At 32.9% G+C, this 14,223-nt stretch overlaps 1 protein-coding gene across 1 annotated transcript in view; it reads right to left on the bottom strand.

Annotated features, from left to right (window-relative positions):
- LOC118199917 (uncharacterized) overlaps positions 1-14,223 on the bottom strand; it is a 74,032-nt gene that overhangs the window by 12,672 nt on the left and 47,137 nt on the right. The window contains exon 2 of the mRNA XM_035371795.2: positions 9,556-9,749. Coding sequence (XP_035227686.1) covers positions 9,556-9,749 — 194 coding nt within the window. The remainder of the gene's footprint in view (positions 1-9,555; positions 9,750-14,223) is intronic.

Here is a 14,223-nt window from a genome sequence, read left to right as displayed (position 1 = left end):
AATTTATAATATGAAAGATATTCATCAGCAAGATCAACACATTTCATATGTTGATTGTATTTTATTATGCACTCAGGCTTAGAAACTTGCCTTCCAGTTTTTTATATTTATTTCTTTAGTCTCAAAGATATCGGCATTGTGTATGGTGAATATCATTCGAACATGTCGTTTATCTTTCCATTTGAAAACTGGTACCTCTCCTTTGCACTGAAAATTATTTATTTTCAATACGAGATCATTTAGTTCCTTTGAAAAGCAACTATTCCTACGTATAGTACTACAAAGACGAATTTTCTTGTTTAATAAATTTTCACCTAATATGATACTATTATAGTAATTGTCCGTGTATATATGGTGCCGTAAGTCTTCGTTTTTATTTAAAAGAAGTGAAATAATTTCTCCTAAATTGTCTCCTTTTCCAGAATACAGCTGAGAGTTGCAGGCATATCCAGTACTTTTCTCAGACAAGACGCTGTCTAATATTCAATACTTTGTTATTTTACTCGGATTATAAACCCTAAAGAACAGACTTCCACGATATGGTACCATGGCTTTATCTAAAGAAAGCTTCTATTGTGGTTTGTACACTGTGTTAAATTTATTAGAAAGATAACTTATTAAGGGGAGAATTTTATATAATTTGCTTGGATTTGGCAGTATTTCTGTATTATTTTAAATGGACAAAAAACGCGAAATTTGAAGGAATCTATGCCTTGTCATGATTTTTGCAAAGGAAGGATTCGCGATTGACGGACGAGTTGATCAATAATCATGCACTATAGTTCCCTACCCCTCTCCCACTAAAATATTGAATGCAAAAATGTTTTCAGCTTACAAACTGTAGTATTGTACTGCTTTGTTAATTTCTTCGCACATTTCAATCTGCGGTGCATCTCATCCCTGTATATATAAGTTTCGTTAGCGAACATTTCTATAAAATCATCTTCAATAACTGGTCCGACAATTTCACTTATACTAAAGATTATTTTTATTTATCTTGACAACTGAATTTCCCGTAAACATTTCTAAGTTTCTTTTTGGATCGTATTTTGCCCACTGGCTATCTGGCTTGTAGTTACTGGGACTAGATTCGCTGTCATATATTATCTGAATTTTATTTCCCGCGTGTAAATAGCGTTACTACGTCACTTCCTGTCTCGTTATCACTACTAACAATTATATCTGTGGATACTGAGAATTATCTCTGTGGATACTAACAATTATCTCTGTGGATTCGATCTCGGAAATCTCTTTAGCATATATTTTTTCATTTTCCATTATAACGTTAAATTACTTTAAAGTTTGTTTAATGATTACTTTTCGATCTCACATCTTTTTTATATTCCTACATATCTATAAATGGCGGTGTATGATGTCAGTTTCACTTCCCGCATATATCAGCCTTTTTGTACAAATTCCCGCAAAGACGAGCCTTGCGTCTGAGGGGGGAGGAAACGTGATAAGGGTAACCACACCCTGGGCCCGTTTAGAATGTCGGTTATAAATAGCACGACGTGAATTGCTTACTTTGCCGCCATGGAGGTAGGAAAGGAAGGAGGGGACAACCGGCACTAGAAGTGAAGCACTGCTTTGAAGCTTGGGTCACCAGATGGGGTGTTCTTTGTTTACATTCAGAAACTCGCTTGACAGGGTTCTGATAGTATTTCGACACACGACAGTTCCATACAAATCGAAAAAGGGACACTTTTGCATGAAAGAAACATTCATAGTGTGATGGATAATAGCAATTTGTATAGTTTAGTGACATTTACGCAAAAATCACATCTTGGTTATTTTTCGGTAACTAACAACAGCGATTTTGATTATGAATTTGTTTTATAAAATTCTAAGCTGTTGAAATACAAAAATATAGATTTTAAGAAAAATATTATGCTTAAAGAATGAAAAATACCTTACGGTACCTTTAAAATTGTATACGCCTTTCGATACCCTTGATAGAGTATTCGCTACTTTTATTTTATTTTCCAAACGCCAAAATGTTTTAAATAAAACTAATTTTTTCACATCCATTTTTTATGTAAAACTTTCGGGTGTATGCTAAATTAGTGTAAATTACTTTAAACGAAAAATATAGTGAATGCACAGAAATTAAAGATTTGCACATGCCGGAAATGAAAAATAGGAAATATGTATGGGTATTTATGCATGTGCTTGCAAAAAGCATGTATCTACCTTTGACAAAATACATAAATATTCATTAAATTATTTATAAATGTATTTAAAATGAAGAATTTATTCACTTATAAACAACTGTGAAAGTACTGTGAAGAAATCTAATTATTAAATGTATCTAACTTATAATGATTATAAATGTTATCTAAATATATAATAACCTTAATATTGAATTGTAAACAATTGAAATCCTGTTGACAAATACGTTATAAAACTGTTTAAGCAAGAATTGTTTGTATTGGAAAGCAATCTGTTAAAAGGTATTGTAAAGCAAATGCTATGAGATGCGCACTTAAGAACGTAATAAAGAGTTTCGTAATATGTATTGTTGAAATGAAGGGTAAAAAAAAATCTGATAAGTATAATTAAAAGAATTATTCCCCTTACATTTTATAATTACTCAGTTACAAGTTTTAAATAATACTTTAAAAAAGAACTTACTTTATTCCCTTTCAGAAATTTTCAGAGAAAGTCAAGTACTATTTAAAGTATTTCGCTAATTCCTAATAATCCTCTAATTTAAAATAACCCGAATAGAGCATTAATTAAAAATTGACTTACATTTTTCGATTTAAAAGATGCCTCAGAAGCCAAAAAATCATGTCATATTTAAGAAAGTATTTTAGGAAGAAGCTCTATAAATAGAAAAGAAATAATGCATAAATTTAATATTAATAATACAATAAACTTTGATCTTAATTTGTGTACCTTAACCGAATAAAATCGAATTACCTTAATTTTTTTTCTAATGTAATTAACGAAAACGTGTGAAAATATTTCATTCAAATTAAACCATTCTGAGAAAACTGTCCTGTGAAAAGTACAGCATTTAATTCCGTTCAGAATGAAATGCTGTTTAAAAATATGTTGTTTTCATATACTTAGGACTTCGAAGCGTTGTAGAAAAAGAAAATATATACATTTATATGTATATTTACGACGTAATTACAAAATATTTACATCCGAACGCGTCAAATTCCATTGAACTCAATGGTAAATGACCCAATGTTTTGGTCACCACGTAGGGATCGCCGGTGCTTCAGAGCAGGGTACGGGAGAAACTTGTTTAGGGCTACTCCATCTTACTTCCTACCTCCATGTTTGCCGCATCAATAAAAACGGTGAGCGCTTAGCAAATTTTATCACTAACTACCCAGCTACCTTATATGCTCCAGTAGAAATCCCTTATTGCCCCGGCTCACATCGGAAAGCTGATATTCTGGACTCAGTACTCACTACTACGGTCATTCCGATGGTGCTCGAAGTTAAACAAGAGTTAACTTTAGATCATTTTCCTGTAGTCGTCACGTTAGGCATTACAAGGGAAAAAGACGTAGTATTTAAGAAGATTACTAATTGGGAGCTCTTCAAATACTTACTCACCAATTATCCTCCTGTCGTCACCAGCCACAAAATTACCAGTGATATAGATGATATAGATTCTACCGTCGATCTAATTACTGAGAATATTAGCTTTGAGCTTCAAAATGCAACTTAAGCATTGCCTAGAGGCCATCAGGATGATAGGCTTTTATACCAGGGAGAAAATTAAAATTCGCAATCAATTACGGAAGCTTTGGAGTCGCACGGGGGACCGCAGCTTAAAGAAGGAATTGAATGCATTATATAGAGCTATTAAAAAAGAACATTAGCAATTATAGGACAGAAAATATGGAAGATAAAATCCTAAATTTTAACGAGTATAATGACTCTTTATGGAGGTTTGCTCACAATTTGAAAAGAAAGCCCACGATCAATAGACCAAGTTACTCAGACGGAAAGCCGGCACTTAATAACAAAGGGAAAGCCTCAGTTCTGGCTGATCATTTAGAAAAACAATTCTAGCCCAATGAGTACCCTTGCATTCCTGATTTTGTGCTCCACGTTAATAACTTTTATTGAGGAATGGCTTATTGCGCCTTCTGTAAGGAACAGGGCTGATTTCACTACGCCAAGTGAAGTCAGAAACTATATCAAACGTTTGAAAAACAGGAAGGCTCCAGGGAATGATGCCATTTCGAACCTAGCCATTGAAAATCTACCGTTGAATGCAACCACTAAGTTCACAAGTATTTTAAATGCCTGCTTGGAAAACTCTTACTTTCCAAGTGCATGGAAAAATGCAAAGGTTATCCTGCTCCCAAAGCCGGGTAAAGATTTAAATGCTCCGGAAGACTATAGGCCCATTAGCCTGCTTGCAGGACTTGGAAAATTTTTTGAAAACGTTATACTCACTAGATTGAAAAAGTTATATCACCTTATCTGAGTTCAATCTCGGACGAGCAATTTGGGCTTAGAATTGGGTCCTTCCACCACAAAGCAGCTTGTGAGATTAACGGAGTTCGTCGGGAGCGCTCTCCATAATAAATTTTGTGTTGCCTTTACTCCTGCTAGACGTGGCGAAAGCCTTCGACCGCGTCTGGTATGAGGTGCTCATTTTTAAACTCATCTAACTGAATTTTAGTAGAGAAATGATTCTTCTCCTCAGATCCTTCATTCAAGAGGACTTTCTACGTAAATATCGGAAATGACTCCTCAGACAAGAAGCATATCAGTACCGGTGTCCCCCAGGGTTCTATTTTAGGTCCCGTAATTTATATCTTCTATGCTTCTGACTTACCCAAAGCGCACGTAGACCATAACCACTTTTCAGGTTGTTATGCCGATGATACGGTTTTCGCCGTTAAGTCTCGTAAGCCAGATCATGCGATCCAAAAGCTATAAAATATCATGCCCAACCTTGAAGAGTGGTGTCAAAAGTGGTGAATTGCAATAAATGCGCATAAATATCAGCTACTAGTCATTAGACATAAACACCCGAATACCTAATTTTCTAAAAGATTGTACCTTTTCAACGAAGAAATTCCGATTGTGCAAAAGGCAACTTAACTCGGTGTAGTGTTTAATAAATCCCTGACTTGGACTGATCACATCAAGAATGCTAAAAGAAAGGATGTGTCTATTAGTAGCAGTCTAAATGCCTTACTTGGTAACTACTCAAAGCTCGACTTGAATAAGAAAAGGCATGTCTACACGGCTATGATAAGGCCCATCTTTTCTTATGCCTCGCCGGCCTGGGCAACTGCATCAAAAAAGGACATCGCACAGTTGCAAATTATTCAGAATAAATTCCTCCGTACTATTACCAACCCCATTTTTATGTGAGAAATGGCACCTTACAAAGAGACTTAAAGTTAGAAAGCGTTGAGGAATTTCTGCATAAGATGGACGCTAATTTCTTTGAACGTGCAATCAACTGTGACCATTTAAATAACTTTCAAGTTTCTAACTATGAAGTTCTTGAAGAGAATAACACTCGCCGCGTACATGTCCGTACGCGGCTTTCCTCACCCGCGATTCTAGCTTTCCCACATAATTTATTTCATAATTGTATTTTGTATATTTTCTGTGTATATTGTGTAAATTTCACTTGCTTAATTTTAAATGTATCATCTTATGTTTATCTGCATATATGCACTACTTAATTGTATGTAACTTATTGTAAGTTTTGTATGTATTTTGAACTTCTCTCTTTTATGTTATTATTTACCCCGGGCTGTCAGGCCTCTCCATTGCTTTATTGTTAGCTTGCTCTTGCTTGCCTTGTGACGTATGGTCACACCCTCTTACCATTTTCGACCTCCTATTTATGCGCCAGACTTATCTACGTTATGTGCTGTTAAGCAATAAATTTATTCAGCCGGAAACGTCGCGCTTACTCGTCCAGAACGAACGTGTGATATCGCGGCAATACTCGTCCAGAACGAACGAACGAACGTCAAAGACAGCCAGGAATAGGATTTGAAATGACGTGAATACACGTCAGCGGTCGCGAATGCATTAATACCTCGGCTAATCATTAGTCCAAGATAAGTCTAAAATTAGCGATTTTAAAGGATTCTTTAAATCAATAAAGCCCATTAGTAGCATAAATCATTTTATGAAAAAATGGTATTCTTATTTTATGCAATTACCGTACTTTTTCGAGTATTTTTTTTTCTTAGCGTTTTAGCGCAAAGTTCTAAAAATTTTTTAAATAATCACGCAATTTTCCTCTTCCTCAAGGTGTTCAAAAAATGAACTCCACTAAATTTTAAAATGGATTCGTCCAAGCAGTGATTGTTTTAGTCGTACTAATTGATTTGTCCGTGGATTTTGTGTGTGTTCGTAGATTTTGGGTGTTCGTGGATTTTGAACTCTGAATGATGAAGGACGATAGCGAACAGCTTCAATAAAACGGATGGTTTTGTTGGCTCTGAACATCATTACAGATAGGAAAACAGACTCAACGTTGAAGAAGACGGTGACGATTTCAAAGCCGTTGCAGCGACACAGACAGATGACCTAGTACCACTGAATGATTTAAGGCCTAGGGAATAGCAGTAGACAAGAATAAAATCGACCGAAATTCAAGATACAGTGAAGTAGAAATGAAGATGCCTTATTATATATTGTAATGATAGTATTAATCTGTATTCTTATTTGAAAACCGGTTTCTTTTAAATAAATGTTTTTGGGATAATTACTGATTTTTTTTATGAATGCTATTCATTTGATATGCTCTTACTGTAACTGTGTCCTGTGGAAATTAAACTATTCACATAATTTTCCCTTTTTCATGCGATAAAGTTAGTAAAAAATTTTCATGCGATAAAATTAGTAAAAAATTTTCATGCGATAAAATTTTCATGCGATTCCCGATTTTCATGCGATAAAATTAGTAAAAAAAAAGGGGGAATACGGGAGTAAATATAGTATAAGAAAAGAGCAACGTAAGCTCTTTGCTAGAGAAAAAGAAAAAGGGGGGAAAGGATTTATGCACATTTTACATTGTTTACAGCTTGCAGCATTTTGCCAAAGACATTTCAGAATTCTGAGGTATCAGCAGCACTCTAACACAATAACGTTAAAGAAACAATCTACTTCTAGATTTATTTTAATCAAGCTTTTATTAAGGTTTCTGTTTGACATTCCGTCCACCAACGGCCGAGCGGTAAAGTCGCTGAACACTGGTAGTTTGGTCCGAGGTTCGAATCCCGCGAACGGGCTGGCTACATGGGCGTTTTCGTGGTTTTCCCCATGTGTAACGTGTATACGAGCCAGTTACCCTTAGAAAGTCCTCCACGAAGGCATTCCTCCCCTTAGGCAGATAGCCCTCGAGGCTTTGCCATAATCACAGACACACACACACTGTTTGACATTCCCTTAAAAATGAATCTTTAGCGTTGACGGCTTTTGTGGCTTGCCCCTTGATACTGAAGTGCTTATAACAAACAATGGTGCTTATAACAAACAAAGCGCTTATAACAAACAAAGCAATAGAAGAAACTGAGCAAATAAATTATCCTAAAAAAATACCAGGGAACCAAAATCAGTACCCATGGTTTGTTTTATATTTATTAAGCTTCATATTTATGAACTTGAGAATTAAAGTTTTATGTTATAAGCATAGATTCCTTTTCTTGCGGGGTTAATGTAATTTGAACATTGTATTTTTATCCTCCACGCAAAATGACTAATGATTGCTTTAATAAAAGTTGTAGAGTGTTTACTATATTTAGAAGCTTATGTCAAAGTCCTGCAGACCCTACTAGACTGACAGCGAATAATCTCCTAGTCTGAAACAAATCACAAATTCTAAAGAAGTTTTAAATAATCTTTTTTTTTAAGTTCTAAATGAGCAAAAAAACACAGTTTGTGCGATAAACGAACCACCGCGACTTGCGGGTATTTAAATGGACACAACAGAAAGTTAAATTACAAACGTAGATACATAGACTTAGGTGTATGTGTAGTGTAGTGTATGTAGTGCATGTTAGTGTATGTGTCTACAAATGTAGATAAATACACTTCGCATAAAGTAGACTTTGGTGACTCAGGGAATTAATATCGCGTATTTTAAAACGTCGGCTAGGAAGACGCTAAAGCCGGAATACAACTTAGGCAGAACTGGAGATAAAGGTAACAGCAAGACGCGGCTGCCATAAGTTATAATCCAAACATCTAAACCCTCGGCCTAAATACGCAAAACAACTAATTTGACTTCTAGTGAGGAATATGCAAAGGATAATTTGTAATAAAAGTTTAAATCATACTAATTGGTTAATTAACATAAATACCTTAAAAATGGCATCCCTCGAGGAACTCTATCATATTCTTACCGGATTTTAAAAACTGCTATGGGATTGACATTTTATATTGTAATATCGAAACCAATTTTTTTTAATTGAAATTTAAAGCGACTGTAAAGTTTCTGCCAGTTTTCGTAGAATACCAACATGATATGTATATTTAAGGCATCAATAATATTTCATAATATAAACAAAATAATAACGTAATCAAAAGTACAGATTTTTTTTTCCAAAGAAAAAAGTTGTTCTTGTGCAACTTCAACCCTGCGTTAGTGCAGCTATTTCTCCATATGATTCAAATAGTTGTTCCGGGGTAGTGAAACAATCCGCCGTAATAACGCAGGGTTCATTTTGATCATTTTGGATGCAAATATAACAAAAATACTATGTAGACTGTATATGAAAGCTTAATTTTTGAAGCTTTTCCGTAATAATGCTCACATATTAAAAAAATCTATGACTCAATAACGTTTCAGGCACCATTTCAGGCAGTAATACACAACGTTTCCCTAGGAAAATGTTCTTATGAAAGTAATTTGTCGGTCTAATTCTACGCGTAAAATTTCTCTCGGGGATCCAAAATGTTACGCTTAATGACATGTTGTGCCTAGCCAGAAAAATTAATGATAAACCTAATCCCTCCAAATCAGTTTAACTCTCTACGTTGAAATATTTTCTTTGCAAGCTGTACTAGATTATGTATTGTACGACGAACAAGAAATAAAGTTATAAGTACAAATATGCATCCTCGATTCGAATTGATTTAATTACAAAACAGAGTGGATGGATGTGATTCGTTCGGGAAGATAACACATTCTGAACTACCAGGTTGTCTCTAACCAGCGTAGTATTCTAGTTAACATCATTTAGAATATGGTGTTAGCTAGAAAAAGAATCATGGAAACAGGGAATCGTTGAAAGTTTGTTGAGTTTGAATCTGGTAGATTTCTGTGAACTATTGCAGCTACTCAAAAAGTCAACAGGTAGTGCTTTTACCTGTGCACTAATATGTGCCCATGTGTCAGGACATTTCAAATTTGTCCTTGAGTAGGAAGATAAATTTTAAGAAAGTGTGAGGACTTTATAAATATTATCCATGATTCTAACTGAAGGAAAGTCTGTTTTCTTCATTTAGCAATATAGATTGCGAATTTATTAATATTTACTAATTTATTCATGGTAATTATGCCCTTCCAATTGCATTTACTTGCGAAAAATAAAGCTTACTTACTTCTTGGAATGCTTTGATTATACACATTATGGGACATGGAACCGAGAGGTGATAGCTGTCCTCCAAATGTTTGAGTTTGAGCTGAAACTTGGCCACTTATTTGATTTCCATTGTTGTGGACTAATGGATGCTTCATGGAAATATATACGTCATTTGGATCATGATTTTTGAATTCTTTATGGGGGGAATATTCTCTGAAAAGAAGTATTCTTATTTAAAGGAAACTTTTACGTCAGTTAAAATTAGGAAATAAAACAGATAGAGAAACTAAGGTATATATTTGAGAAAATTAATACAAACATGTGCAGTATTTGAACTTAAAAGTGAGCATACAGATTATGGAGAAGTAATTATTCCCTGAACTGTTAAGAAGATTAAAAAAAAAAAAAAAAAGAAATGCTTCGTGAAGTAACTGAGCTTTTGTTAAAAGGTAAAAGAGATCCATTGCTATTATTTCATTGTTTTTGAAAGAAAATAATTTATGCCGAAATGGCCGTAAGTCGCAAAATTTTCTGCTTTGATATCTCCATCAGGAAGTTTTTCGACTTAATTTTATTCAGAAATACTTGTATGTAGAATCTTTAAGGGGTAGAATTCAAGTCCCCACTTTTCCATAAGATGAACAAAATTTTTCACAAAGCTGAAATGACGTCAAAGTTATTCACAGCCATAATAAAACTATACTTGGAGAGACTGTAAAATGTTTTCTTATCACAATGACATTGTCTATCGCTCATCGAACTTAGTAACTGACTATATATGCACCGTACCCACAAAAGTCAGTACCCAGCTTTTATTTTCGTAATCATTGGTAATAGTAGACAAGTACTTCCAGTCACACAAATTTTTGAAATGATGCAAATAGTCACGTTTTGGCATTTTTAAATTTAAAGAAATCAGTTTTGTTTGATATTCACTGATGAAGAAAGCTAAGCGCCTGTCAAGTAAGGAAAAAAGGTGGTAGACATGGAGTATTGTTAAGCAGAGAGAATATAAAGAGATCATGAAGCGTGCTTATTCGTCAGGAAAATATAATTAGTTATGCTGTTTCGTATCACATCATTAATTATGGTAAAATACTGAATGTACAAAATACTTCGGTTCAGATTAAAATATACCATGGAAAAATAAAATTGCACTACGCACAGATGTAGGAGTCTTAACTCAATCAACAAATACTATGAATGACATAAAAATACTTTAAAAACACAAAACATGACAGTAGCACACGACGTTGCAAACTGGTCCGACAGGTTGCAAAGTGGTCGCGGTAACTTTTACAAAGTCTTTACAACGTTGCGAAGACGCAAAATATTTGCCGTTGCATCTTGGCAATTTGTCGACGTCGCTGAAACGTCATGATATGACCGCTTTTAGACGTGGTTGTTTTAGCATTTTTTTTTTTTTAGTTCATCAACATTACTTTTAGAATGAAAAGAGACTAAATCTGCCCTTTTAAGATTCTGAAGTCCGCATAAGATTTACTTTGCAATGTTTCATGACTTTATTTCATCTAGATCTAAGGTAGATTCATCTAATGAAATGTAAATTTAATATAAATAATTTTGATTTATTAAATTTAATTAGTACGTGCTAAATAATTGTTTAAAATTTTGTTAAAATAATTAATACTTAAAATATTTCTATAAATATTATAGCAAAGTATTTAAAAATGAAAAAATCTATAAAGTAAGTTATTAAGTTATGCATTTTATATGCTTTAATAAATCATATTTCTTAAATCAATGCAAATCACATGTTAGAAATTATTTCACTACTGAAATATGATTTATTTCTTATTTTTTGAAGTAAGGACGAATTCACGGCTGTCCAATATCTATAACGGAAAACTCAGGAGAAGCAGACCCGTACATTATTTACTGGATTCTTACATAAACGAACATCTCGAGATTTATGCGCTTTGGCTAGCTGACAAATTCGAACAAGCAACTGCGCCATTTATTCAGATTCTAGCAGTTCTTTCAAGTAATTTGGTAAAGATGCCATGTGTAAGGCATTTGAACTGACTGACTTCAATTAAGACACAATAACACGCCGAATAAATACTAATTCAGAAGTCAAACAACAAAAATCAGCGTTATATATGAAAATTTTGAAAATATAACGCTGATTTTTGTTGTTTGACTTCTGAATTAGACTGACTTCAAGTCTGAAATTTAATCAAGCAATGACTGATATAAATAATATTGCTCATACTAAAAGTAAATGTAATGCACTGTCAATGAAAGAACGCATTGTGAATCTTCTCATTGTCTCTGTGGTCTATAGTGATGTGTAGAATATAGTGTTTCTGTGGTTCGTGAAATAGTTTCTGTGTGGAAATAGTGTCTGTCTCCAATCACTGTGGTTCCAGCGGTGCAATATTTGGATATTCTTATTAACTTTGTGCTTCGGTTATAACGTGCTATATCGCATATCATTCATATTAATCGATTATTGTATTCATATTGAAAAGTTGGATCTCAGAATTAATTCATATAAAACCAAAAATAACATACAACGATAAGCTACTTTCTGGTTTTGCTGAAAATGCAATTAATACCGAAGCAACAACAATTCAAGCTGTTATAGTATGTTCATTATTTTCAAAATACAAAGAAATTATTGGACTGGTACCAGTACTTAATATGACTGCTAAGGATGAATTAAATATATGTATAATATTAGCAATTAATTAATTATTAAAATTAATAATAATGCACATTCTATAGTATATTGTCTTTTGTACAGTATGCAGAAAAGGTTAATGATTTTAAACAGTGTATGAAATATATGATCGGAAAACTAGTGTTAAGGAAACATTAGCATTTCTATGAAATATTGTAATCTATAATTATGTGATATTTGATTATGTAATATTAAAAAACACTAAATATTTTTTATTGATTGCAAATTGCAGTTTTATTACTTTTCGTTTGGTATCTATTCTTCCAAACACTGTATAATTCCCTACTTTTTTAAATATTGCAGTTATGAGTGTTTATTAGATTATCTCAATAAATGAATGTTGCAAATTAGGTTTTATGTTTTGATAAATTTAAGTGCATTTTATTTTCTTCTCTTACTTTTCATGTGCTTGTGATAACAAAGAAATTCATAATAAATAGAAACAAAAAGTTTCATCGTGTTCTATTTAACGAAGAGCTTACTTTAACATAATTAGCTTACTATCGTATACTATATTATTTAAATTATTTCTGTGCAGTAACAAAAGGAAAGTTATTGATTATAAAAAGTGCATGAACTAATCCTTGTAATCTACCACTATTCTAAAATGTAGAAACTAAAAATAAGTAAATACTTTAACATATGATCGAAAGAAATGGTGTTAAGAAACATCAGCATTACTAGTAAATACTACAATCCATAATTATTGCTCTTTTAATTGCTTACTATTTAAAAAACACAAATATTTTCTTATTAATTGAAAATTTTAATTCTGTTACCTTCCTTCTGATATTTATCTATTCAAACACTACTAGTTCATGTGTTTTTCTTGAATAGTGACATGTATGTTGTTTGTAAGGTTGTTATTTCATTTTATATATGAATATGGGAAGAAATTAGATTTAGGTATATTTTTGACCACATTTGTTAACTGCTTTATACAGTCTTTCATTTGCATATCCTGGAGATATAGAAGTTAATGGTTATACTTTTTACTGTGAAACGCGCATAAATTTATACTTGAGTTCAGGTAAAGTACTGATTATGTTACCTTAAGAACCGCGTCCTAATTTATCATGACAAGGGCAATTTTCAATTTCTCTGAGATTTAACAGAAATAAATGTGATAATGCTGTTATCAAAACGCTCTTTTTTTACCCACATATATAGCTTTACTTTTATTTATGTCTAATTGAGTTTTATTTACTTAAAACCTACTATTAATGTTATATATTTATAATAACCACTTTCATAACTATTCTCACTTAAGGAAAAAAAATGATGAAATTTTAAATAATCATAACTTAGAATTTAAGTTATTTAAAAAATATAGTTTAAAGTACTGAAAATAATTAAGGGTATTATTAATTATGCATACTTAGTCTAAAGAGAAATTTAAAACTATAGTTTAAAGTACTGAAAATAATTAAGGCTATTATTAATTATGCATATTTAGTCTAAAGAGAAGAAATTGTATTACTTTTGGTTTTCAGGAAATGATCAAATATTTAAACTTTAGATAAATACAAGGAAGACAAAATTTTAAAAAGAAGAAAAATATAAGCATTATTAAGCTTATTTTTCTGCATAAATTAATATGTAACACAAGGACATAATAACTACATTTTCACAACTGTTGCAAAAAGGCGGAATTTTGCGAACATTTAGACGTCTTTAAAACGTCGTGATAGGACGCTTTCACAACCAAAATATCACCTGCGAAAGACGCAATAACGACGTCTATGCGACAAAATCTTCATCTGCAAAGACGTAATAAAGACGTCTTTGCAACGGTTGCTAAACAGTGGATGTTTGCGGACATCTGGGCGTCTTAAAGGCAACATATTGCAATGTTTTTGCAACGACATCCGCGACGAGTTTGCAACATCGTTGCGACGTTGCTGTGCTACTTGGGGTAGATATGATGCAGGAAAATGCGAGATTAGGCAAATATAACACGATACGTAAAAATGCGTAAAC

Source organism: Stegodyphus dumicola, chromosome X1 (assembly GCF_044657685.1).
Source record: "Stegodyphus dumicola isolate Sdum_Otavi_A_Nest chromosome X1, ASM4465768v1".
Taxonomy (NCBI): Eukaryota; Metazoa; Arthropoda; class Arachnida; order Araneae; family Eresidae; genus Stegodyphus; species Stegodyphus dumicola.
This window is presented reverse-complemented; position numbering and strand designations above follow the sequence as displayed.